The sequence below is a fragment of the Aythya marila genome (genome assembly GCF_965140915.1).
Source record: "Aythya marila genome assembly, chromosome: 7".
Taxonomy (NCBI): domain Eukaryota; kingdom Metazoa; phylum Chordata; class Aves; order Anseriformes; family Anatidae; genus Aythya; species Aythya marila.
Window position 1 is genome coordinate 22,399,904 of NC_139048.1, and position 26,383 is coordinate 22,426,286.

At 45.6% G+C, this 26,383-nt stretch overlaps 1 protein-coding gene across 3 annotated transcripts; it reads right to left on the minus strand.

The window, feature by feature from the left end:
• Window positions 1–862: 862 nt before the first annotated feature.
• On the minus strand, window positions 863–25,968 carry LOC309879957 (dual specificity protein phosphatase 13B-like). Of its 3 annotated transcripts, XR_014317869.1 has the most exons (5): window positions 25,890–25,968; window positions 11,466–11,684; window positions 10,554–10,774; window positions 4,214–4,548; window positions 863–1,211 (listed from the first exon to the last, which is right to left on the minus strand). XR_014317869.1 is itself a non-coding variant. In XM_082764317.1 (4 exons), exons 2-4 carry the CDS (start codon window positions 11,654–11,656, stop codon window positions 4,292–4,294), a joined length of 669 nt encoding a protein of 222 aa, XP_082620443.1. In that variant the 5' UTR covers window positions 11,657–11,684; window positions 25,890–25,968; the 3' UTR covers window positions 3,860–4,291. The 3 variants fall into 3 exon arrangements, 2 of the variants coding, with proteins under 2 accessions (XP_082620443.1, XP_082620444.1); XM_082764317.1 differs by lacking the exon at window positions 863–1,211 and having other exon boundaries at window positions 3,860–4,548; XM_082764318.1 differs by lacking the exon at window positions 863–1,211 and having other exon boundaries at window positions 3,860–4,548; window positions 11,466–11,657; window positions 25,890–25,945.
• Between the last annotated feature and the right edge of the window lie 415 nt (window positions 25,969–26,383).

Below are 26,383 nucleotides of genomic sequence, written 5' to 3' on the forward strand. Positions count from 1 at the left end.
AGACCTACTTTAGAATTTCACCTGAAGTTTAGTTACTGATGGTTTTTGTCAGCTGGCTGGATCTTTGCTGTGCAGGTTTTCTATTTCTCCTACTAAGAAAATATTTTGATTTGCAAAGGTATTTCCACTAGGAGATGCTTTGTCTCCAGGGCAACTTCCCTGAGAGTGGTTTTAAAAGTTGGTTTATGGAGAGAACTGAATCTTGGTTTTGCAGCCTTTAAATGCCACTTTAGATAGTAATAAAAAGATTTTATTCTTCTGATACTGTTTTTGCCCTGACTTGACACCTTATTTTCTGAAAACTGGGGAGCCATGCAGTTGTACTGGAGGATTTGATAAGGAAAATGTGGGCTTCAGTGTAACTTAGTGATCAAGTGAGAAAACATTAGCTGGGACACCACACGGCCACCTCACGGAGGGGGCTCTGCAACAGGGCACAAAATGGCTACCAGCAAAGAAGCAAGGAAAATAAGGGATTTTTAAAGGGCGAGACAGGAATAAGGCAGCTTGAATAGCCAGGGCTGTTGAGCACGAAGGTGATGGAGGGATGTTCTGGAGACAGAAGCAGGAGGAGGAGAGCCAGAGCCAGATCCTCTGCTAACATCACTGGGTATTTTTAGGAGCGCTTCCTGAAAGTGCTGTTGGTGTATAAACAGATGAGGTTCCAGGAGGCAGCAGCGAGGGGGAGCGGTATAACTCAGTGATGCTTGTACCACAAATAGTATGCTGCAAAGAGCAAGTTGTTTGACTTTATTAGAACTACAGCCTCCTGCAACGGATCAAGGATCAAGTTTATAAGCAAAATAATTGTAGCTTGAGGAAAACTTAACTGTTGAAAGCCTTGCAGGCCATAGATTCCTGTTTGACTTGGCTTCAGGAGCTGCAGATACTCTTTGAATGTCGGGTATGAAGTAGATTTGCGAAGCACATGCTATTTTGAAGCTCCTCTCTGCAGTAAGCGGCACCTCAGCCTTGTGATCAAGGAGACGCATGAAGCAGAAAATAGGAGGAAGACGATAACATCTGGCAAGTGGACTTGACAGTGCTTTGCAGTTCTGGAGAGGCTGGCAGGAGCTTGGCAGATCTGATCCCAACAACAGGGCTCGGCAGCAGAAAGTCACCTGGTCTTGTTGTGCAGTGCCAAAGCTCAGGCAGAAGTGGGAGCCACTGGCACAAACCCGTGTAATGCAGAAACATAAATTTCCTTGCACCTGCAAGGAAAAGGCTGACACTCTTAGCTGTCACCACTGCACCACATGGCATGTACCTGGACAATGTCCTGGCTGGCACTTCTTTCCATGAGAAACCTGTCCTTGGCAGCATCTCCTTCACTGCAACTTGTTGAAAATTTCTATCCTCTCTTCCCCTGGCTCTTTGCAGAACAGATTTATGGTCCCACTTTCCTTTTACAAATAAAACACTAAGTGCAAATCTGAAGGATAAATAATGCAGTGCAGACATGCCCGCAGCAATACTCTCTGTATTTATCATTGCTGAAAGTCTGGGAGGAAAAGCTGCAGAAGGCATGATATCTTAACTGAGAGAACTATTCCTGTGCTTTTGTGCCAATTCTGGAGGCTGGAGAGAAATTCTGTTGTGTTTTTCCTCAAACATCCTGCTGAAGCTCGAGCTAAGTCCAGGTGCTTTGTCTGTGACATGGGGCTAAGATGGCCATCCTCCTTCAGGGGCTTCCTGGGTAGGAAAGGCACCAGCTCCTCCACAGTGTTGGAGGTCACTCCTCAACGGGCATGCAGAGCAGAGGTGTTCATAAATAACCCTCAGCACTTGCTCTGTGCTGGCTGAGAAACAGGCATGGAAAAGATGATGGCCTAAATGCTGCTTTGCCTGTATGTATGAGTCTGCTATCTGATCACCTCCCCGTGTATCTGGTAGCATGGTTTGGGGCAGGTAATATTTAGCCAATGTGCTGGACAAGTGTGATAATGGCAGGCTATGTCGAAGACATGCACCTCTGGGGGAGAAAGTGGGACTTTTCTCTACCTGAGTCCTCAGCATCAAAACTGGCAGCTGCCCTCCAGGATCAGTCTCCTGATTAGCAGCAGTGATAGCTGTCAGGAAAGAAGCTATTCCTTGTTTCTCAGGGTGAGCTGGCAGCTTGCAGTGAGCAGCAACTCTGGTTCTGGAAACTGCAGCACAAGATACACTGGAACCACCCCCAGTATTGGTTTTAGTTTTTATTGTTTGACTTGATTCTGGCTGTAATTTTAAGAGACTTCTGCTTGACTAGAGCACAGGGGCAGCAAGGCACTTGAGTGTGCAACCCGTGTGAACAACCTGTGAGCTGGGGCACATCTGTGCTGCTGCAGGCCTTTGCCATACACCTGCAGCTGTGCCACCCAACCAGTGCTCCTGCTTTGGCAGTGCCCTGGCTTCCTGCGCCACGTGGCAGGGCATCTCTGGCTGTTCCTGGGCAGCCGAAGCAGTCCTGCAGTGGCTGACAGGCTTCACCAGGGGTAGACTTAGGTTCGGTCCCTCTGATGAGTTGTTCATTTTATATGAACACCTGCAGATGTTTCCAGGTGTGCAGTTCACTGGGAATTATGACCTGTCCTGACGGGCTTAATGCACAGATTTTGAACTTGAGCGTTTCATACACCCCTTGTGTTTTAATGTAACGCCATTTGGCTCGGCATCGGTGGTGCTGCAGTGAGCTGAAGGCAGCTGAAAAGACTGCTCACAAAACAGCTTCAGCATGGCCTAGACCTTTCCATTAGGAAAGGGTCCCCAGGCAGAGCTCGGTGGGGCAGACCTAGGTGCCAGGAGTGATCCAGCCACCAGGCCCCCTGAAATCCAACCTCCTTGCTGCAGCAGGAGTAAGAGGCCTTTGAAAGCTGTAACTCCACTGATTTTTCCATCGTTAGCTGTGACCTCCCTTCTGGCCACTTACTCAGGTCTCAGAGCACGGGACCTGTTCTGAGGGAAGAGTCATCTCTCTGTTCCCTGGGAGGAGGTTAGTCTGTACCATTGCTTGCTTTTTACTTACTGCGTTTATGGAGGCAGAAACACCACCTGAATTTCTCTGTAGGCTCTGCAGGGAAATCAGGTTTCCATATTGCATTATGAGAAATGCAGTGGAAGTGTGCTATGCTCGGTTAATTTTTTTTTTTTTTTTTTTTTAATGTATGGAGGCAAAAGAAACTTCAGTTGGGAATGGCTTCTCTCTCTGTTCACCATCCCTAGTGCTATAAATATGAACTGCATGGTACTTTCAGAACTGCAAGCCTTTAAGGCCTCTCAGGGGAAAACATCACACCAAATTAATCTGCCGTCAAGTGGAAATTCTATATTGTTTGCATTTGCCAATGTTCTGTATGTGGCTGTAATTGCACTGAAGCAAATATCTGCTTCGAATTCTTCACAAGATTAAATGTGGCCAATTGGGCGTAAAAGAGTAATCGAAAAGCAGAGCTGCTACTTTGGATTTGTTAGAGGCATTGCTCATTTTTGCTCTGACACAGTGACACCAGGTTCTGCCTTTCAGTCGTAGCAGGGAAACCCGGGGAAGGTGATGCGGAGCACAGGGTTTCCAGGCAAGAGAAGGACGTCCCTGCCTGGCACTGCCACCCCACAGGCAGTGTGCCCACACGTGCTCCTTGCCCCTTGCACAAGCAGCAGCCTCCCTTCACTCCTGATCTCTCTTCCTTCCCAGCAGCATGGCCTTGGCATGCAGCGTCTGCCTGGCCCTCCTGTCAGCCCTCTTTGCCCCCTCTGGCCCTCCTGTCAGCCCCTCTCTGCATTCTGAGCCCTCGCCATAGGTTTGAAGCTGAGAGGATCAGTGAAGGTCCCCACAGGAGACCCTGTGGCTGGTCACAGAGAGAACCCCGGGCCTGAGCTCGATCCTGGGTCGTGTCACCGTGCCTGAAGGAGTGTGTCAGCTCACCAAGCCTGCCGTCCCGCCCTGTGCCAGCTGGATGTGAAAGGTTAAAGATTGCTTGAAAACCTTATGGTTTCTTTTTCTAATTTACTAGTTGAGCCATTTTCCCTCCTGCCATATAAACGCAATTATAAGCAAGTAAAAAGTCTCCTCAAGTTGGCTGTGCTGCCTTTTAATTCTGCACGAAAACCCAACTGCTCCCTGTGCCCTGCACAGCAGGTTGTTAAAGAAACAGGCCCAGGTGGGCGAAATTTCCAATATGAATCCCTCTTTATTTCATTTTCTTTCAATTAGTGGGCTTATCCAAAAAATACATACCGAGCTCCTACCAGCCGTTTCCAGAGGAGTTTCTCAGTGCAGCTACAGCAAAGTCCCTGCAGCATCTGTGCCCCATCTTCAGCTTGGGCAGTGTCTTTGTGTCTGGTAGCAGGGGACAGGCCCTGAGGGCGCTGCTCCTCTGTGTTTGTCCCTTCCCAGCTGGAGATCCAGCTCCCGAAGCTGCTCGAGGAAGCCGGAGTTGGGGCAGATCCCTCTGTGTGAGCGCACGGCCTGAATTGCGTCGGTGAGGGACATGTTCTCGCAGATCATCAAGAAGGCGAGGACAAGAGTTGCAGATCGACTGATTCCCATCGCACAGTGAACCAGTACTTTGCCTGGAGAGTGGAGAGAGGGGTTCAGTTATACCAGAGGGCCAGAAAGTTCGTAACTGCATCCCAGCATCTGTGGTTGTGTCTGTGAGTTTGGGGCTTAGCCCTCAGCCTGGTGGCATGCAGAGGTGGCAGAGAAAAGCGTTCAGAGCTGCACAGCCTGCTTGTGATGGGACCCAGGTGAGGAGGCATGAGCACAACCTGCCCCCTCTTCCCTCTGCTTCTCGTGCCCCTCGCCCCTGTGCCCAGCCTGTCATCCCTGGTTGTCCCTGCTTGCTCACCCCTGGTTTTGGGAGTGATGTAGTCGCCAGTGGAGCTTCAAGTGAGACAAAAATATCCCTTTTGGACGATGACACTAGATCCAGCCAAAAACCTCAGACTGATTGCCCCTGTCTCTCTGGGTGTTAATTCTGGGTACTTTGTGCACAGCTTTTCATCTTAAATCCCATTTTGTTTGTGACAGAGTATTTATTTAGCAACTGCTCTGGTTCTGACTAATGATGATCGCATAGCCACATGCTTGGAGAGCACGAGCATGTGTTGTAAAAACCTGCTCTGGGCAGCAGGTTCAGAGAAGTGTCGATTCTGCAACGTATGTGACACCGCCACCTTTCATTATCCTGGCATGAGAAATCTGAGCTCAGCCCTAAAGATAGACATGTCTTCAGGAGAAATAAAGGGACAAATATAGTCTCCAAGGAAGCAGCAAAAACAGCCCTGGTGCCAGCAGGGATGGACTGGGCATCAAAACCTCAGGGGGAGGGAAGAAGTCTTTGATTGTAATGTAAGGTTTTGCAGAATTGGAAGATCAAGTGATCTTTCATTTGTGTTTTCCAATTCTGGTAGAGGTTTGCAGAATTTATTTGTATTCTGCACAACTTGACGTTGTTGTTCAAATTAAGTTACACTATCTGTCAATTCAATTAACTCTATGGGGATTCTTGGACGTGACATCCTACTTTTTGTGGGAATGAGGAGAAATGCTTTGCACTCCTGCTAAAAGGTGATGTTAATTTCAATTTTCACGAGGCACAAACAAAGGTTTAAAAATAATAATAAAAAACATAGAGAAGGCCTTGATGCTGGGTTTGATTTTGGTGTGCTAAATAGTTTGAAACTCAATCTACTCTTGACCAAAATTGGGCAGAGTTGTTGTTCTGAACCTCATTTCTGCAGAATGGTTCTTGGGTCTATATTTTGCCACCCAGAAGGAATCTTCTGCCTTGGGAAACGCTCACCCCGTCTGCAGTGTGGAACTGAAGACCCAGCTGAACACAGGTACAGGTGCTGCCATTGAAAGCTGCCTGATGTGTTTTTATGAGGGCACAGAGAACAGAACAAATTCCAGGCTCCTGCTCGTACAGTCTGGCTCTACTCTGCTGGATTATATCTAACTCTGTGTCTGAGATGAGGAGGTGGGGAGTAAGAGCACACTGAATTTTCTTCCCTGCTTATCTACACTTCAAAAGAGTCCTCCTAGATCAGCAGCTTGCTTTAGAAGACATCTGAGCAAAAGTGAACAAGCCCCAGCTATTGACCTCAGACCCAATCTGCATGGCTCTCTAATTCACTTGTTCCCATGAGGGTGCAGGTATATCGCCTCTTTTACGTGTGCAGTGTCTATTCCACAGCTAGCCTTTTTCACCATGCACAGAGGTTATGATAAATGCTGGTACACTGACAATAAAATGACTGTTTGTTGCAGATAGATCAGTCATGTGAAATGATTTAATTAACGTAAAATGGCTCTAATGAAAGCAGATTTGAATTTACTATGTGATTATTTGCAGCAAACAAATTGAATGTTTAACTTGAGTCAGGAAACAAAAGCTGTGTTGCTCTTCAGCTCTGTTTACAGGCTCGGAGCCACGTCCCTTCTCAGGAACTGTAAATGGGTTAAGTGACACTGAACCCGCCACGATGTACCACGGCTGAGCAGTGCCCAGAGCACGTCTGCAGCATGTGGGCTGACTGCAGCGACCTCAGTACTGGAGCGTGGCGTCAGCCTCCCACGGGAGGCAGCTCGTCCCAGCGCCGTGGCTTGGTTTCCTGGGGTGGCTGCTGGACCAGGGCCTGGGAAAGCAGTGCTGGAAGCCCTCGTGAGCAGCCTTCACAATGGCCATTGTGGTCCGTTTCTCCGTCATGGGATGGGCAGGGAGGTTATAACCAGATCTTCTGCACCACAGAAGCCGTGCCACAAGCTGATGTCCTCCAATTCTGCCCCCCCAGCCTTTGTTTTAACATACACTCCAAAGAGAAGTTGGACTGAGCCCACATTAGAGGGCCATGTTGCAACCTTCTCTCAGCGTGTAACAGGATCCCTTAGGAATAATGGGATTAACTGAGGAGAAGTGGGGGCATTTAGCTTCTGGCGTTATTAAATCTTGCAATCCTTACTTGAAATGTTGCACCGCGCATCTCAAGCTACTCTTTGCAGAGGCAGACAATGACTGTCATCTGGCTGGGATTTGTGCGGAACAATAACGCTTGGTTTTTAACAACGGATTATGGATATTGTATCCAGCTCATGCCTGCTGTAACTCTACTGACATCAAAGGGTTTGCAGTAGGGATAAAGTTTGCACATTCAACTTTGTTGGCCAAATTCAAGTTGGGAAATTCAATGTAGCTGAACAAATTAGCCATTAAAACACATAATATCTTATTGTCCTTTTGCTACTCATCATTAACTGAGCTAAATGTCCTGAACTAGCCCTTGCTTCCTTGCAGGATGGATTCAATTTGGCTTCAGACCAGGCTTCAGCTCTGTCACCCAGAGCGAGCGCCCCGGCTGCCCCTGCTGCTCTGGGTCCAGCAGAGCCCCGCTGCCCACCAGCAGCAGAGCTCAGCGGGGCTCTCCCCGCCCCACCTCGCTTTCTCATCTCTCCTTGCGTTTTAGCCACCAGCCTCTAGCCAGGTGCATGACGAATGGTCTATTTCTCAATTCACCAGTATCTATGTTTGCGCTTCTTTAAACAGCAAGCAGCCTGAGGAGAGCTGTAAATGGCAGCGGGCCCCTTCTTCCCAGGCCTCCCAGAACAGGTAAGGGCTGTCATCTTCTGGGGAGAGGTGGCTTAAAGTGAGGCACGGGATGTCCCTATGGCAGAGAGAGGAACCCTTTTCTCCTCAGTTAAGCTTGTTTCGTAACCAACAAACAACAGCAACAAAAAGGAAGGAGAGGGAGCTTGGCTCTTCATTTGCTCCAGTGATGTGGAAGAAGGGAAATGCCTTTGAGAGGGTTTACAATTTCAGTAAGTTAATGGGGGACTTAAAACCTGCCTGCTTTAAACATGTTTGGAGAGCAATAAAAGCATGAGCTCTCTACTTGGGAATCTTTCTCTTTTAGTATGGTAGTTTTCTTGGCATGCTTTCATCTGTGTGCTCAAGTTTGCTTTTCCTCCCCCTTTTGCTAAACTTTATCAAACTTTGCTGATTTATGCTTAGGTTTAGTTGCTCTACCAAAAAATGCCAGCTACACAGATGTCCACACAAATGGGCAAGATTAATATTGGTATTACTGAATATCTGTTCAGTTAAGACAGAAATCTGGAGTAAATCAGTCTGTGCTGCACTCTGGATTTGAGGAGTAAAACATCAGAATTTGGTTCAAGCATGATGGGAAAACAGTTCTTGCTTGATTCTAATGAGTATTTGATTCATAGTTTTAAATATGTTTTTGCCTCAGATAGTCTTAACTTCAATTTATCCTCCCAGGTAGAAAAGATAATTTTAATTTCATTAAGAAAAAAAAAAAAAAAGCTGAATTTGCTAGTAGTTGTTAAGCAGCAGTCTTAAATGACTTCTCAATCAAACAGAAGTACCTCATTACATCTTGAATTTAATATGAACAGGCCTCTTGTCACCTGGTATAATTTTTTGTTCAGCATCACTGCTTGTAATACATTCAGCTTTTTTCTCTTCTTCTAAATGATGTGAGTAACAATCCCCTCCCTGTCTCATCCCTCCACAGGTCATGGATATTTAGCTGCTAAATTTCTGTACTTCAGGAAATTATGCTTCTAGAACATCTTGTTTATATATTTTCCAAACTGTTGCACTTTCCTTAAAATGATGAATGTCAGCAACAGCTGGACTCTATATGATTGAATTTCACCTTGTCTCCGTTCCCAGAGCCCTGTTTCCATATGGAGTTCAGTAAAGTAGTATCTAAAAGCACAGGAGTAGGGATAAATAGGAACTCTAGACACGATGAGTTCATTGTATTTGCCTTGAGCCCTGACTTGTTCTGCATTCATAACTTTGAGTATTTGGGTATGCATCTTGCAAAACAATGGTTTTGTTTGCTTTTGTGGCCACCATGATTCATCTGTTGTTTTCTGTCTTTTGTCAATCAGCTTGGAATTATTATTATTATTTTAAACTCCTTTTGCACATGCATGAGGAGATTTTGGATCTTACCTTTCCCTGGAGCACCACCAATAATGACTTCAGTTGTAAATAGTATATGCAGTACTAGGCATGGATGCAGATCCAAGTTTCCCAAATATGTTAGTGGTTTTGATATCCAAATGCAACCCTCAGTTCCACAAAGGCAAGTGCTTTCTATCGGGGTGGATTATGCACTCCAAACAGCAGTAAACTCGTGTATCTAGCACAAAGGTGCACTGGTTTCTATTACTGTGTCTCCCTTTCCTAGCTTGTACAGTGTAGCTCTCTAGATGTGTAGGTCAGATCTTCTAGATGCACATCACCAGGCTGGGGAGTTAAAATTTCGGAACCTTCACTGGTATTAAAGCTCACTGTCACGTAAGCAGAACAGTCTGCTGAGTGCATAACTAACTGTTCTCTTCATAAATCACTTTTCAGTTCTGTGGCACAGTAGAGACCTGGCGTTGTGAAGGCTCATCCTTAACAGGCACAGTCCCCACTAGCTCCAGCTCTCTGGCATCATATCTGGACACTGTTTAGCAAGCCCAAGAATTTGGCTAGTTATCTTCCTATTTCAAGGTTATTTTTTAGCAACATTGTAGTGTTATCTCCTGACTGTTTTTTTACCAATAAAATGGCATTGTCCTGACCGGTTTTATCAAGTCAGGAGACTTGGTAAACAAGCTCTCTTCAACCAGTTTGCTTCCTAGCAACTTCTTCCCTATATTGTTTATAAGGCTTGTATAGATTGTTGTATTGTGATGTTTTTACACAATCCCAGCTTTTATTTTAAACTCCATTACTAATTTTGCAAGATAAAGTGCATGCATCTCCTCCTGGGTCAGAATGTCCATATAGTTAGTCAAGGAGGTTTGCTATCCTGTTGTCTTTTGGTAACAGAGATGTTAAGTAGTATTAGACACAGGGAAAACCCCTTTGAATGCTTGTTCAGTGCACCCTCCCTGTTTTACCTTCAGAGAAAATATGCATCTGTACAACTATCTTCTTGTGTATTTTTCCTTCATGCACAAAGATAACATGTAAACTGCAGGAAGCTCACACTAATATGCAGTTTTCAAAACAAGCAAGCAAAAAACAGTAAAACCCACTCAAGTGACACCTGCCTTCCAGCCTTCAAGGACTTTCATGCCCTAGGGTGGGTCACTGCCATGCCATGTTCCCTTGCTCAGGGTCTGATGCTCTGTACTGGGAGCACAGCCTTGGCTTTCCTACCCTGAGTCCTGCAGAAGTTTGGGGGGATCTCTGCAATAACTAGTTTGATTTTGAGCAGGAATATCTGAAGAGGGAATGCTGTGAGCCATTCCTGAGGGCTAGAAATAGACTTCAACAGCAGTGTGGCTTCACTTCTGTCTTTTCCTGAACAGGGTAATGATTGCAGTAACAAGGTACTGAGAGTCTCTCTGCAGCTCATGTCATCAGCTTCCCAGACTCACTGTGGGAGTCTGGGAGGCAGGTGTGACGCTGCTTGGTTTGTGTATCTCCATTCTTAGCCACATCTGCAGGTGGTTAGATTATGCCGAGTACTATTTGATCTTGCCCTACTTGGCTCCTACACCAAGGAGCATGCCAAAGGTATGTCACGTGCACAGATGGTCTAGTTACCTCTTGGGGAGTTCAGTGCCGCTCTTATGTACCGAGCAACTGGGTAGAAGTAAATGCTGAGATCAAAGTTGGGGTTGTCCTCTGCTTCTACTCCATAGTAATCCACAGCCAGGTCTTTGTAGAACTTGGGCCCAGTGTCAATGCGAAATCGCCCAGCAGCAGCGTTCACAATGTGAGAGATGCCCATCTGGCTCAGCTGTGCTTTGTCACGAGCGACGTACCTGGAAGAAGACGGGTAGTTTGTATCCCGCTGCTGCACTGCAGTGCGGGATAAAACATGCTGCTAATGGTGTGGTTTGTTACAACAGCCAGTCATACTGGCAGTTTTCTGACAAGTTAGTTAGGTCCAAAGTGTCCACAAAGATGTTTCAAGACAGAATTGGCTTTTTAAGAAACTGGCTGTTATATTTCCTACATTTCCATTTTTTCCCCAAACGCCAACTTAGGTTCCTCCCAGGTAAGTAAAAATAAAAAGCTTGTGGTGATGAAATACTTGTGCACAAACTGTTTTTCTGGTTTGCTTTCCCACCAAGTCACCTCTGCTGAGCACCCGTCAGGCCAGGGGACTGATGCCATCTGGCAGTATGAAGTGAAAACCAGGGGGTGTTTGTTTAACATGGCCCTGCTGCGACCACCTGCAGCAGTGATGCTGTGGCCCTACCAGGCTGCAGCAGTGTGGGCCTCCTGTGCTAAAGCAGGAGGGGGAATGTTCTCCTGGAGGGGAGTATCAGGATGCTCAGGTTGCTTGTGCAATCTAAAGCACAGTTCAGCCTTGCTCAACAATTAGACTTTCTGTGAGGGGTCCCCAGATTAGTGCCTAGCTCTCTTTTTAAGTAGTGTGGAGGATTAGGGCAGGGATAGGGTAGGGGCTGAGAGTTTCATCAACACCTTCAACACTTCTCTCTCTCTTACAGATCTCCCACGTAAAGGTTTGGCCAGACTTCATCCACGTGCCCAGTGGGGCGTGCCTTTGTCCAGAGCAGGCGCCGCAGCTCCTCCAGGGACGGTGTCTCATCGCTGCTCTGGCTTCCCCGAGTCCGGCTTGAGGTTCTTCTTATCGTGGGGCGCAGTAAGTCCCTGCTGTACAGAGAGTCCCAGGCCATCCTGAAAGGTGGAGGGCAGCATGTGCTTCTAAAACGAATTTTTATATTATTACGGCAACAATTGGAAGCTAAAGCTTTTGCAAGCTGCTAGGCTCAGGTACTCAGCTTATTTTGACCTGATTACTCCAGATTTGTCAAACAATTGATTATAACTTCATGATTATTTTTTTCCTCCCTTCATGGTAATAGAAACTCTCCCTCTTCCTATTTGGAATTTTAGACACTATTGTTACTGCAGCAAAACAGCCCAGTCCTTGGTAGGCCAGCATGAGAGGAGTTCTGCTTTTAATGGAAAGAGGTAATGCTATGGAAAATGTATCATGTAACTGTAGCTACTCAGTGGGTATAGAAACAAGTTACGAATATGATACGCTGCACTTTTCCTTTAACCATGCAACTAAAACTTGCTTATATATTCTCCATCTAAGTTGTCTTTTATAATTTGTAATCAACAAGCTGAGCTGAGTTGAATAGAATTGGGCATGCAAAATCTTACTCACAGGCTAACTCTGAATTGTCTGATTCAATACAGGAAACCATAATGAGTATTTTGGTTCTTCTAATGGTAGTTACCAGCCATACCTGCTGTCCTGATGACAAACATTCATGGTAGAAAGAATCTGCATGAGTAAGTTAGAGTGATTCTAGCTGCCATTCATAAACATTCCTATAGGGTTTTTTATAGGTTGTTTCATTTGCATTCCTCTGCTTTCTTGAAATAAATACTTTAATTATGAGGAGAATTTTATTTTATTTTATTTTATTTTTAGAAATCAATTTATCTCTGGAATTACTCTATTTCCATGTGGTACATGTATTTTGAAATAGTAGTTCCATGTGTTAGCTGCAGATTTGAGCTGTTGGGAGGATTTTTGAGGAGGATAATAGAAACTGCATTTTTACCAGAGTTCTGTTTTAAGAAATTATTTTTAAAAGTCTGTTTCTATGTTATAAAAACTAGTCAAGTATCTGCATTGCAGAGATATTGCGAAGTCTGTCAACTCAGGCAGCTTTAGACCAGCAGTATCTATCTAGGACTTGGATGAATTTGTAGTCAATGTTCTGCCATCGACGGCTCAATGTGCTTTGTGCAAATGATTAGAGGGGTGGTGTGGGGTAAAACAGTACAGGACAGCAGACCTGAAACCTTCCTTCTCTATGCTGAACAGCTCCATCACTTACTAATAGGTTGTATTTACGTTTAAGTGCTACATTGACAATTTATTTCCAATAGCTGTGGTGAGAGGTTTTCCTGGTGTCCCATCAAGGCTCTTTCACTAGCCCTGAAGTCACATTTTGATGCCACGTTGTTTAAAAACATCTGTCTTTGTGTACACAGGCAGAGAGAAGATGAAGGCTAGCCCGCTTTGGGAGCTTTTGGCACCTTTATATTAATCCACTGTTTCACTGATGGAGAAGCTGGCCAACCAAGGAGGAGGGAAGCAGTGACCGCTGTGTTGGTGTTAGGCCAGTGAACGCTGGCCAGAAGCCACCCTTTGGCTGTGCTCCTGGGGTGACTTGCCTTGCTTCCCAGCTGTCAGGGGGGTGCCCTCTTATTTCAGTACACCTTCTCCTGCCACCTTCCCAGGCAGTCTCCTCCTTTTAAAATACAGTACGTTTTCACCAAAAAACAACATTCCCAGGTCTCGTATTGTTTGTGTTACAAAGAGCTCCACTCTGGAATGTGCTCCCCTCCCAAATGTGCATATCTCCTCCAGTGTCAGCTTTTACTGTGAAAACAAAAGCAGATGTTCTTGCCCATTTCAGATGGCTTTGTGCAAGAGGAGGCATGGAGGCATTCCCATACTGGAACGGACATTCCCCATCAATTTTGATAGCTTCTTTGATACTGGCCACCCCGGTGTCCCTGTGCCGGCTCTGCCCCGGCTCCTGCTGGTGATCCCAGACACCTGTGTGACTCTCTGATCCCACACAGGAGGTCTGCAGCAGAAATGGGACTCGCATTTCCTGTGTCCTGACCACAAGGCCATCTGCCAGTTCATTAAAATGTTTCAAGAATAACAGCCTCCTCCAATCCTTCCCACCTCATAATATCTGCAGCAAATGTTCCCCTTTTTTGATGTATCTCATTCCTTGCAGTGTGGCTAATGACCACTCTAGGGCACTTCTCACTCCCTATAAAGCTGCTTTCAACTGTTTGGGTTTTGTTCCTTATTTACTGCTGCCTGTTATCCCTTCCTCTTGCCCTCTCCAGTGTATAAATGCATAGATTTTCGTGTTACCTAGCCTCAGAGGACCGAAGGCTGCTGTCAGCCTTGCTTTGCTAAGCTTTGTGTGAGCAGAGAATTACATGGCACTGCCCAAGAGTGCTGGTAATGTCGCTGTGTTTGCGTGGCCCTTCCAGGAGCTGTGCTTTCCAGGTCCATAACCCCATCCCTGTAACAGCCTGGGGGGACAGCTCTGAAGTATGGCAAACCATAGGAAAACTGCTCTGTTGGAGATTTTTTTTTTTTTAATTGTCTTTCTAGAAGTGAACATAACTGTGTAGACAAGGTGAGAGGAGGCAGCGTGTGCTTTGCTTACTGTATGGATACCAAAAGTTGTGGAATAATGGTTTTCTTTGTAAGGTGGGAGTGCTGCTTCACAACTATGCTAAGCTGACTTTGAGCTGGTGCTTACATACATCTTGTATTCAAGCTAAGGAATTTACTCCTGTTGAAATACACACATGAACTGCGGAAGTTGTGTATGAAACTTATTCCATCTGCAATCTGGTCACATTTGTTCAACTGGAGAACAGAATCAGTTCATGTAAACTCTATGCCCAATAAAAACTAAGGACTAGGGCTCAAATTTCAAATGTGAAATAATTGGAACTAACAGGCTGTGAATGATTCAAAAGCAGAGAAGTCTCTGTAGGACTATTCAGTTAATATGTTGAATAATGAATGCGCTGAAAAAAAATCACAGCTTTCCATAGAAAATTTACAGACAGGAAAACAAGGCATTTTTTTCTGAATAAATGACTGCTCAGTTCTAGTGTCAGTCTAACATTTTAACTCACTAAATTTATACATGCAAGTGTCGTTTACTGCAATGCACGTATTTAAAGAAAACAAGGATATGAATAAAATTGTGTAATGTTTTATAAGGAGTATGAATAGATTAAAACAAATTAGTATGAAGGGAAAATTATTATATGTAATAATGTCGCTCTTCATTTTAAAAATATGTTTTTAATGAGTCTCAGCTCAATTCCTCTCTATATTTTTTGTGGTGAATTTATTTCTGTGAAGTGTCATATGGATGAGCAATACAATTTTAAAATGCCTGCCTCTGAATGATATTCCTATGAAATGTTCCTCTTCTTTGACCTACTAGAGTTATATTGCAGCAATTATTATGTATTAATGTAGGAGAAATTTTATCATTATATTTAGATTAATTTTGAATTGGTTTGTACTACAACTGTAATTTGAGTTCCAGTGTGTAATAAAATTTCCTTAATTATGAAGAGCAAGAAAATTGCCATATAGGCCATAGAGGCCTATCACAAAGCAGAAGGTCATTCAGATGGCCCTAGCAAACTAGACACAGGCCTATGTATGCCTCTCTATGTAACCCCCTTTCTGAAAACCAGGAGTGACTTTTTGGCAGTAGGACTAAGAGCACGGCCAGGTTGATGCTTTGTTGCTGGGCGATGTTCAGGGAACATCCCTGGAAAAAAGGAAAGTGGTCCTGTGAGAGGTCACAGAGTATCTCCTTACTGTCTGTTTTGACTTCCCCTCTTCCCATCAGTGGATGGTGCCTCTTTGGACTGTATATGCTCTGGACACTTTGGTTGTTTTTCAGTTAATTCACTGGCTACAGCCTTCTCCATAATATAATTAGTGCTGTTCGGTGCCATGCTGAGGAGAGGGCCTTTAGAGACCGATCCCTTAACAGTCCTTGGAATTCTTTTTGAAGTCCTTTTATCCAATTTTCCAACACCACAGTATTTAATTAAATAAGAAAAAAAAACAAATGTCAATGCAATTTTACCATTTGGCAGTACACTGGTGTGATATCAAGCTGAGAGGATGGTGTGAAGGCTGAGCTGGGACAACATGAAACCCTGCAGCATGATGCTGTGGGAAGTCAGAAGGGAAAAACAACTCTTATGTCTAGGATATCAGACTGGTGTCCTAGTAGAAAGCCCTTATATCCTTTGCTTTTCATTACAATTTTCCAATGCCAAGATAAAGGAGATATTTTGGTACAATAGAAGGGTGTCAGTGCGCCCGTTTCAATGATCTATGCAATATTTTAATCATCCCAGGTATTCTATTGGCTTTTGTGTATGGGTAGAGCATAGCTGTTTTCCCCTAGCTTTAGTAAAAACACTTTCACATTTTTAAATCCTGAGAACAAAGTGCTTTGCATCCTGTGTTGTTGTTTTTTTTTTTTCCCTCAAGCTGGTATGTGCTGTACCCTTGTCATCTCTGGAGATATCAGTCTGACTGTGCTTCAGATAGACTATTTGATTTGTGATGGTAAAGGACCAGGCTGAAGCCCAGGGCTTGGCCAAAGTAGGTCATGTCGAGTTCATGCCTATCGTGTATTCAAAAGCCATAAACGTTTCTCAGAAAGCCTATCCCTTGGAAAGATTTCTCCAAGATAACATATGTTTGAGAGAGGGTTTTGTGTTGCTGCATCTCCACACAAATGACAAGTATTACTGTCATCATTCTTTCTTCCTTGGTGTTTAACCCGATAGTCTCACTGGAGTCATAATTTATCAATTGCTAGAAGCGCTGTGGGATATAGATGGTATGAATCAAATACAGCGATGGCTGAGGTAAAGCTGTCTGGGCTTGAAAGCTGTGATAGAGGCAGTTTCCAGGGAGGCTCGAGGTATTTAAGTTGCCAACTGTTTGTAAGAAAATCTCTCTGGCAGCTGGAGGATGTAATCTGAAGAGCACTTCCAAATTTAGTAGAGGCTTCCAGTCGGACAGCTTTAACCAAGCTATACGTTTAGGGTAAGGCCACTACTTGCCTTGGTGTGACTTAGCAAAATCCTTTTGGATGGCCTGGCTCTCAGCACAACATGCAGAGCCCGCGATGAGGAGCAGACTGGCCAAGTTGGTTCGTGTCTGGGACAGCTTTGAGCAGCACAAGGATGAGGAAAGCATCAGCTTGTTCCTCTGCTCAGTGTTGTGCTGGTACCAAATTCCCTGTCCCAACTGGAGAGTGACTGGGACACTTTTCCTGTGCCCAAGCAGAACTTCCCTCCGTGTGACACCCAGGGAAATTGGCAGTGTTATTTCTGATGCAAAGCACTACTGGAACGTAAGGAAGAAATTAATCAACCCGTCCTGATTCTCAAATATGCTGAATTTACCACAACTTCCACTGATGTTATGGGTAGCCAGGCCTCAGAAGCCTCAAAAATGTCTGTGTAATTTTTTCATAGCAAGGCTGTGGGCCAGCCAGCAGGGCTCAGACCTGATGGTCTTGACTGTTTCAGGATGTACAGCAGCATGGAGGCCCTGAGGCAGGGTGGCCTCATTTTCTTCTCTAACTGTAGTATAAAATACTCTCTTGTCATCAGCTGGTTAGTACACTTGTATTTACCAACCATGTGTGTGGCTCCTGATGGTGGCTAGTCAGAAACAGCCACCCTTTCACTGGCAGCAATATTCGCACTGAATGTGCAAAACCTGGCCACCTGCTGATTTGGCTATTTTTTTCCTGCATCTTGCATGTATATTTGTTTTATTCTTTAGCCACGGGAAATCATCTCAGTAGAAATATTGCCCACACTGCAGCTTTGACTGGATAAAAGAGAAGTGAAAAATATGGGCAGCTGAATAGATTTTCCCTGACTCACCCCTTGCTTACTGAATGGAAAGCCAAAGCTTTCTGGACACAGTTGTGTTTTTGTAATATAAATGGGATCCTAACAATGTTTCTGAATCAGAACACAGGCAGGGATGGGCATATGCAGAATGCTTTGCAGAAACTGTGGCTGATAGGTGGCACTGCCAGCAGGACTGCCCAGAAAAGAGGAGAGACCTCACCTACCCCAAGGTCAGTGATAAAGGCTTGGAGAAACAATCAGCAAGCCTTTGAGCAGTTTTGCAAGGCATCTTCAGTATGGAAAAGAAGGTCCCCAAACAGGGTAAACATGTGAGTGAAATGTCTTTGGGAAGGTGGAGAGGTAAGAGGCTAGAGGAAGGTGAGCAGAGGCACACTGGGCAGGGACATGCTTGGAGAAGCAAGCCTTGCTCGTGCAAGCCATCCCTCTGGCTTTGGTGGAAATTCTAGGGAACCAGGCTGACAGAACAGGGCTTCTTCTCTGCTGCTTAGTGATTTTGGGAAAAATAGCTTAAGAAAACTTTTTTTTTTTTTTCTCTTTGTGGCTATTTTGGGCCTACTTCAGTGTAATGAATAATTATAGAGAAGCTGTCAGAAGGTGTGCACAAAAGTCAATTTTCCGTGGCTTCTTCACCACTGAAGCTTGGATGTATTTTGTTGCTGAATTGGACCCTTTATTTACTAGTTACAAATTTTATGTGCCATTTTAATAGTGTGCATTGTAACTATTTAAAGCTGTGCATTAAACAGGCCCAGACACTGTGTTAACAATCTGCATGTTACAATATATTTTTTGTAACTGCTTGTTATAGCATCAGCTATTACGGATTTATTACTAGTGCATTTTAGGTGGTGCTTTACAGTCGTTTAATTACAGCCATCTAGCAGTCGTTACATAAATATGCATTGAGAGCAAGAACCCCGAAGTATGGTGACCCAGAAGGCTTTTACCTGCCAAGACCAGGGTTCAGGCCCTCAGGTGGCAATGATATCATCAGCGTGTGCAAGGAAACACAAACATTTAAAGCTGTGCGGGGAGCTCTGTTCCTCCCTGCTCTAGGTGTTCGTGAAGTCATCAGCTGGAGCAAGAGCTCTGTAGACCTCTAAGGACCTGAACTTGGCTCTTGGCAAGCAAGCAAAGTCAGTTCCGCTCCATCCCATATCCCAGCAAAGATGCCGGGCTTTTGGCAGCAAGCTGCAGAACTGGGCCCTCCGGAGCCCCTTGGTACTCCTCTGCTCCCAGCTGCGAAGTGCATCCTTACACCCAGGAACCCAACCTGGTCTGCTGGAGACCTGGAGGCATTGCATGTGACCCAAAGGCAGCAGCTGGTCCAAAGTGCATCTGCCACCTCTGTGTGCCACCGGTCACTGCAGCAGCGTGCTCGTATCGGAGGCTCTCTAGCTCCCTGCTGGGCTGCTGCTCCTGGGTCACATACCATTGCTCGTGTCTTCTGTGACGGACCTCAGCCACCAGACTTGACTGGTGATTGGGTTTGACAGTCTGTAACGTGTTCATCCATTCAATACTGGTATTTTTTACACTCCATTGAGAAAACAAAAATCCCATTCTGCAGCATGATAGTGCTAAACAGCTATGTGCTACGTTCAGGAGAACCTCCTGCTATTCTTATGCTCCCACTCAAAGACAAGCTTGCCTAAAATTCAGTTCTTCCTGCATAAGGCTGTCTCTTCTCCTGTGCACAAGGGCTGTTAAATTGCAGTATCGTTGCCTCCAGCAATGACTTGCCTGTGATGAAAACAGTTATTTTGAATGGGTAAACTGTGGTGTTTTTTTGTTTGTTTGTTTTTCTGGGAGCACCCTCAGATTACTGAAACATTTCTGAAACAGAGATTGGCAAATGGATGCAGGTTGAAATCAGGAGTAATGTGTGCCATTTTGTTTTCTTCTTGGAGCTGCTAGTAACCAGCTGGGCTGTCTGGCTGACCTTTTTTTTTCTTTTTTTTTGTACAACCACTGCAAAGCTGTCGCCCTTCCTGAGCAGCACAAATCTTGCTTGCTTTTTCATGACTTTTAGTAATGTTCCACCGATATTTGCAGCCCGCAGCTGCAGAGAGCATGGGGTGCTCTCATTACTGGGTGGTGTTAGTACAGCATGACCCTGTAGAGAGGTACAAGCTTAGGTTTGTTCACAGATTGCCTGAAATGTGCTGTGTCTGTTTCTCTGAAGCAGATCCAGTGCACTGAAGGCTCACGTTTGTGGCGGTGCATTTCAGCCGCAGTGCTGTGGCTGTGTGGGAGGCAGAGCCTGGCAGCGCTGCACGCTGCAGGGTAAATTCCTGTGCACCGTGGCTGCTGGGCATGCTGCATCTAGCTTCATGAAAGAAGGATAAAAATCACCTGCGTGTTGTTTTCAGTCTCTTACCCATGGTTTTGTCCATCTTGGGATTTGCTTATTGATGCATGTTCTTAATCTACCCTGATCTAGTTTTCCTAGGTCACCTCTGGTATCCAAAATGATCTGTGGCAGAAGTCATGTCTATTTCTGTGTCAGAGGCCAAGGATTTCCTGTGCCGTGCCTCGCGCAGAACCCCAGCTGTTACACAGTCCCTTCGGTTGGTGTCCTGTGTCCCCACCAGAGCTTAGCAGGCCACATCTGAAGGTGGATGAGGCCGCTGTAACAATAACTACTGTAGCAGTGTCTTCCAGCCCAGCACTGGAAACATCAGGCTTCAGAATTCAAAGAATCCCATTACAAATGAATGGTTTCTGCCCCAAGGATTTAACCAAAAGGATGGCACAATGCAAAGCCCTTTTCCCCTGTGACTAGCACTGGTATGTTCTTCTATCTTAAAAACAATATGCTGCTTTTTTGGGTCTGTTCTCTTTGGGGCATTGACAGCTTCGCTGCTCTTTGTTCTTGTCCTGTGGTCTCTCCCAGCACCATGAAGAAGCTCTGTGCGACCCACTTGCGGGGACAGCTGACGCATATCCCTGTGCTGGCACGGCAGGAGGGCCTAGCAACCTGTTAGGAAGGAAGATGGGAAACAGCAGGAGGTAGGCGCCTGCAGTTCCCTGGTGTTTCCCGAGCACTGCGATGCGTTTTGTAGTTATCACAGTGAGCCTGTGAGGAAGACATGGCTGTTCCCACCACACAGGTCGAGATGGAAAAGAAGCGCTGGATTTTTCTACATCTCTGCATAGGCCTGAGCTGGGAGGGAAGCCAGGGGCGGAGTGCTGCCAAGCACTTGTAGTGATAGCTGAACCTGCTTTACCCACTGTAATTTTGGTCAAAAGCTGTGCCCACCTCTAGTGAGTCATAGGCAACTTACGTTGAGGTGAAAGTCATGGTTAAGTTTGGCCTTCCGTGGGATTTCTTTCCAAAAATTATGCTGGGAGATGAGGTCTTCTAGGGATGCTTTAGCAGATTTGTTTTTTGCACTCAAAATAGGTTTCAGAACATGCAAAAATCAAACCGAGGACACAGAAACCTTATTACAGCACACTGTGCTCGTGATACCTTTCTTTCAGTGTTTGCAAAATCCTTTATCATCATACTGGAAAACAGCACAAGACCTTATAAAATGCTTAAAAACAACTGCAGTAAGGGCTTCTTCATCTTTCTTTCTCTCATCACAGCCTCTCAGATCTGAGGCTTTCTATTAGCGTGATAGCCATGGCAGGACTCAGAGAGACTGGGAAGGCTAGTTCCAGGAGCCTGTGTTTCTCACCAGTATCTTCTGGCAGAAAGATAGACCACAGAGCTGATAGCAAGCTCCTGTTGCCCAGGTTTCTGGCTGGAAAACTAGAAAGGATAAACACCTCCTTAAGCACTATCAGATAGAAATAGAACAAGAGAAAGGAATGGAAATCCTCTCATAATGCAATGGCTAGAAGCAATCCAGCTGTTTTGTTTTATTCCCACCATGAGAGCGATGGTCAGTCCCAGTGCAGGCTTGGCCACCTGTCAAATCAGGTTTGTAAACTAAAGCTTATTGGAATTTGACACTCTCGTCTTGGAGCACACTGGTATGGATCAATAAAGGCTCCTCCTATAGCAGTGACACAACACGTATGCTACCCGTGCAGTCCCAGATGCCCCGCATAAATCATTAAAATACTGGACAGTTCTAATCAGACCCTTTGGGGTATAACGTAATATACTATTTGAGAGCTAAAAACAATAAATCAAGTTAGTACAGAGGTCAGTATGAGACTGAACAGATACAAGACTTGCTGGGTGATGTGTATGCAGTCTAAGAGATGCAATGGAAGGAGATGAAATCCTAAGTCAGCTATGCAAATTGCTTTATTCTCATTGTAAAATCTCACTACTAAGTCTGCTGAAAGGGAAAAAAATCATTCTGTAGCACAGCTGATTTGAGGTCTAGAATTTCCCAGCAGTTGTATTAGCTCTTGGGATCACAGGTATTTCTAATCATTTCTCCTTTAGGTTAACTTTTACCATATTTCTAAAGTCACAGAACAGAACTTGTTTTCTTCTAGAGCTGGAAGCCAGCTAACCATAAGCAAAAAATAATTCAGATCCCATTAGGCAGCTGCTGTGTTTGCACTCTTCAGCCGCGCCTGGGACACGACAGGCAGCTTTGTGAAGGGGAGGTTGCCTTGCTGTGCCCAGGTGCTGGGAACTAGTAAAAGCCCATGTGCTGCGGCACTGCTGCACAAACCCAAACAATCAAGGCTTTCTCTTTGATACAAATAGGGTCGAGTCCCATCCACATGTTTCAAGTGTTTTGAGACAACATAGTACGGGGTACAATCAGTCTCCATGGACAGCATGTAGTTTGGCCACCATAAATGTTATCAGGCAAAGCATAATACTACAGGCTAACTCGCCCATTCATGGTGCATCTGCATGTACCTTTGGCTTCTTACCTTGTATTTAGAAGATAAATACCAAATAATTGTTTCTCCTCTTAACTCAGGGCAAGGACAGTCTGCGATGCATGTTGCAGATGCTAAGGCTACTTAACTCTCAGCACTGCCGTTTAATTTCTTTTGTCTTCCCCTGTACTTTTCCCTCAAACTTCTCTATGTTTAGCCTAAATTGGGCAGAGTGTTTTTAGAATCCATGCAGCAGAAGAGCATGGCACCTGGGTGTTACCTATAGAGCTATCTTTACAGTAGTGGTCTGCGGGAAGCGATGTCAGAGGCCCCTGCTGTGATAGCCTCCCTTCAGCTGCAGAAGCCAGAAAAAGATTTTGCTCCAAACCTGCCAAAGCTGCTGTTATCAGAGTACAGGCTTTGCCATGGGGAGATGTGCGTCCTACGAGCTCTTGGGGTTTGTGCTGGTGGCTCTCGAGGGTGGGCTCAGCTGAAAGGTTTGGAGGGCAGTGCCAGGAACAGATCTCAGACCTTGTCTTTGGTAATGCAAACCAGTAACCCAGAAAGTCCCCATAACACAGTGAACAAAGTCACCACGAGACACTGGTATTAAATAAAAGTAAACGAAAACCAGGGCAGCAAATAACTGGTGGTGAAAGGAGAGGGATTTGGCCTGCTTGAATGATGTACCAACGCCTCCAAACTGGGTGCATACGCGGGGCAAGGTGACTTAATGTTGTATTTTGTTTCTAATTAGACCTAAAACAAGTCTGAATTTGTTTTAAGCCTGGTGGAGAAGTAGTTGAAACGAAGATGGAGATGCAGTAACCAGTTCCATCAGAGGTATAGCACAGCTTGATGCAGGAACTTAATGAAGATTTGTTGGTCAACAACAATCTCCCAAGCCACTTAATGTGCTCTCTATTTAATTTGCTCTGCTATTGTAGTAAATTTGAAGCCCCCAGGTCAGACTCAGCTTTTGTGGCTCTCCTGCAGTGTCAGCAGGAAGCATGAACCGAAGTCTTAGAGCCTGGACTTGAGCAATGTGTATTTCTCTTAATGAAACCCAAAGCCAGGTGAAATTTTTGGGAGAGAGGAAACAGGATATGGAGCCCCTTTGGGGGCTGGGAGGTGTTCATAACACTCTGAAACTTGGCCCACATTTCTGGTCTCCTCCCTTTCTGCTCCACAAAGGGTTTGTAGTTTTTTTAGACAAACTTGGATCCATCACATGTTGTGAGAGAACCTGCTGGGAAATTTGGTGATTCCTGCTCTCCAGGGCAGAGGAAACGTGTTTCTGCTTTGTGTTTTTAGGAAAGTAGGAAGATGAAATTCAAAATAAAACACAGCAGATGGGAATCTTGCAGAGACAGGCACTGGGAAATGTTTAGACAAGCTTTGTCCCCAGTCCTTGAGCTCAGGATTTACCAACTATACCGTAGAGAGACTTCAGAAAGACAATGAAATGCATTTTGGCTTCAAATACTGTTCCTCCAGAATCCAATGAGAGTTGTGCACATGAATCTGAAGGCAGAATATAGCCAGCAGTATGGGGAATAGATGTAATGTGAGAAACTCTCATGCTATATTATTATAGTCTGAATTGTTTCCATCATTTTGGGTTAAGTAATTCCCCACTATCCATCTCTAAAGTGTAAGCAGTACAGCCTTGATGTGCCCCAGGGAGAGGAAGCAAACCAGCCTTTGAATCTTTACCCAACCTTACTGCTCATATTTTGCTTTCAGTGAATAACTGTTCAAATCCTTTAATATTTCATTCCCATAAAAATATATTTACCAGGGGTTTTTGTGGCAGCAGTGAGGCTGTGTTTATTATTTTAGGAACACCACACGAGTGGCTTTAGAGAAAAGACGAGGCAGGAGCACAGAGTGCTCCAATCTATCAGAGAACAGCATGTTTTCCACCTGTTGAGGCAGCAACCACAATAACAGATGCACATAATAATTAGCTGTACCTCAAAGGCAGCACCAAGTCCTGCACCTTCTGCTCCCCACCTAGCAGACAGCTTGATAACAGAATTACAAAAGAGGAGCTCCGAGAGAGTAGAGTAGATAGTGCTTTGTGAAGAACGAAAGAGCAGCTCTTATTAAAGAGAAACTGGAAGGTGCAAGATGAGAAGGAAAGATCTGAGACACCATAACGCTGAAAAAGAGTGGAGCTGAAGAACTCCAGGAGCCTGCCTTATTTTTAGCATAGGGGCCAGGTTTTTGCAAATACCTTTTCTAAGGCTACTCTCACGTGTACTCATATCGTGTGAGATGATTTCTCCCAAAGACAAGGCACCCCACGCACCTACTGCACCCCTCCTTTCCAGGGATGGATGCCTCCCAGTGGCAAGAGGCTGCAGGACAAGGATCTCATCTCAGTACGTGGCACGATGAGCAGGTGTGACCCAGGGCTGGGGGCCCTGTTCCTCTCCTGCTCCATGCGACCTGGCACTGGGAGCACACCGGAGCTGTGCTGCCTTCTTGTTTGCAAGTCCCCAGAGCATCTGGTATAAGGAAGAGGGCTGGGGACAGTGCAGGGAGTGGGGATGCAGAGCAGGTGAGACACCCATGGTCTTCACTACTAAACTGCTGGGGGCTTGTGAGGCTCCCCTGCTCTGGATAGCGCAGTGGAAGAGGTGACATTTTGCTGGGTGAGGGCTCCCAGAGCACATGAGCTTTGAGGCGATTTGTACTGCTGTAGTCCTTTACGTGCAGAAAGGAACAAATACTTCCTTGCAGAGATTTGCAGGGGAAGGGAATGATCTCAGCCCCGATTTAATCTTGACAGAAGCAGATGATGAGAAGACTGTGTGCTGAGTTGGAGTTTTCCTTTGAATTCCTACGGTGGTGAAGGCAGAGTTATAAATAGACACAGTATCCTTTTTACCCTGGTACAATTCTGTCTCCAGCTCCCCATATAGACAGCGAGTCTGCTGGTAGGTATTTAGCAGGAATTAATTTAACCCAGTCTTTTCTTTCTGTACTCTTTTACTCCAAGCATCCCAAACATATTTCCTCAATAAAAACGTTCAGAGGAAGGCTGTTGATATTAAAAAATCCCACTTCTGCCTGAGAATTTTATCCTAGTTATAAATAAACCCTAGAAGCCCAAACTATAAAGAGTATTGAAAAAAAAAAAAAGGCAAAGAAACTCTTTGTTATTGTCTACCCTCTCCCAACCTTCTTAATTTTTCCCCCACGTTTGTTTTTGAACTGCACAGCATTTTACTCATAGTCTGTTTCACATTTTCTCCAGTGTAGCTGGTTCGTCAGTTTCAATGACTCTTGTGCACATCCTCTGAGAGGTAGAAAACCTGTATACGGCACTTCACGGCTATTATCTTAAAGATGCATCTTTAAGACATTTCAGTATCGACTAACATCTATAACAAGAAGATGGACTGGTATTTATAGCAGGAAAAGCTCTCATTTAAGCATCTTTTCCAGCGAGGGCTCCTCACCGCGGGAGCCCAGCTGGAAGGTGAACTAGAGTTTCACAAGTACTGGAGTACCGGCGGCAGTACTCTGGCCTAGCCCTGCCCGTGTCCTGCTGTGTGCAGCAAGGTGCCAGGGGCAGGTTGCGAGCAGCGTTCAGGTACTTGCCTGGTGGTGGGCGAAGCTCCCGCTCGGCCGTGCCTCGGTTTACCTTTCCCCGAGTAACGCCCCTTGCCTTCCTCCTCACCTCCCAGCGGCGTGCACAACTTTCCAGCCTCCCCGTGTTTGGTTTATTCAAAGTCTATTTTTATTTGTGTTAATTATAAACCATCATCCCCCACCCTCTTTGGCCCTGCGAGCATCAGCCGGAGGCAGGCAGCTGGCAGCCGGGTTACGCAGGGGGATGAGATCTGGGGCTGGGGGCTGAGGTGCCCGGGCTGCCCTCGCCTGCACCCCGAGACCCGCGGCCGGGGGGCTTCGTCCCGGGTGGGTCGTGCCCGGTTCCCCCCGGGCAGGGCGGCTCGCCTGGCTGCCCCTTTTATCCCGGGTTTCCACCCGGAGCCCGCTGCGGGGCCTGGGGCTCGGAAGCCGCTGAGGGGCGCAGGGCCCGGGCTGCAGCCGGGGGTGGCCGCGGGGCCGCGCCGTGCCAAGGGCTCCACCTG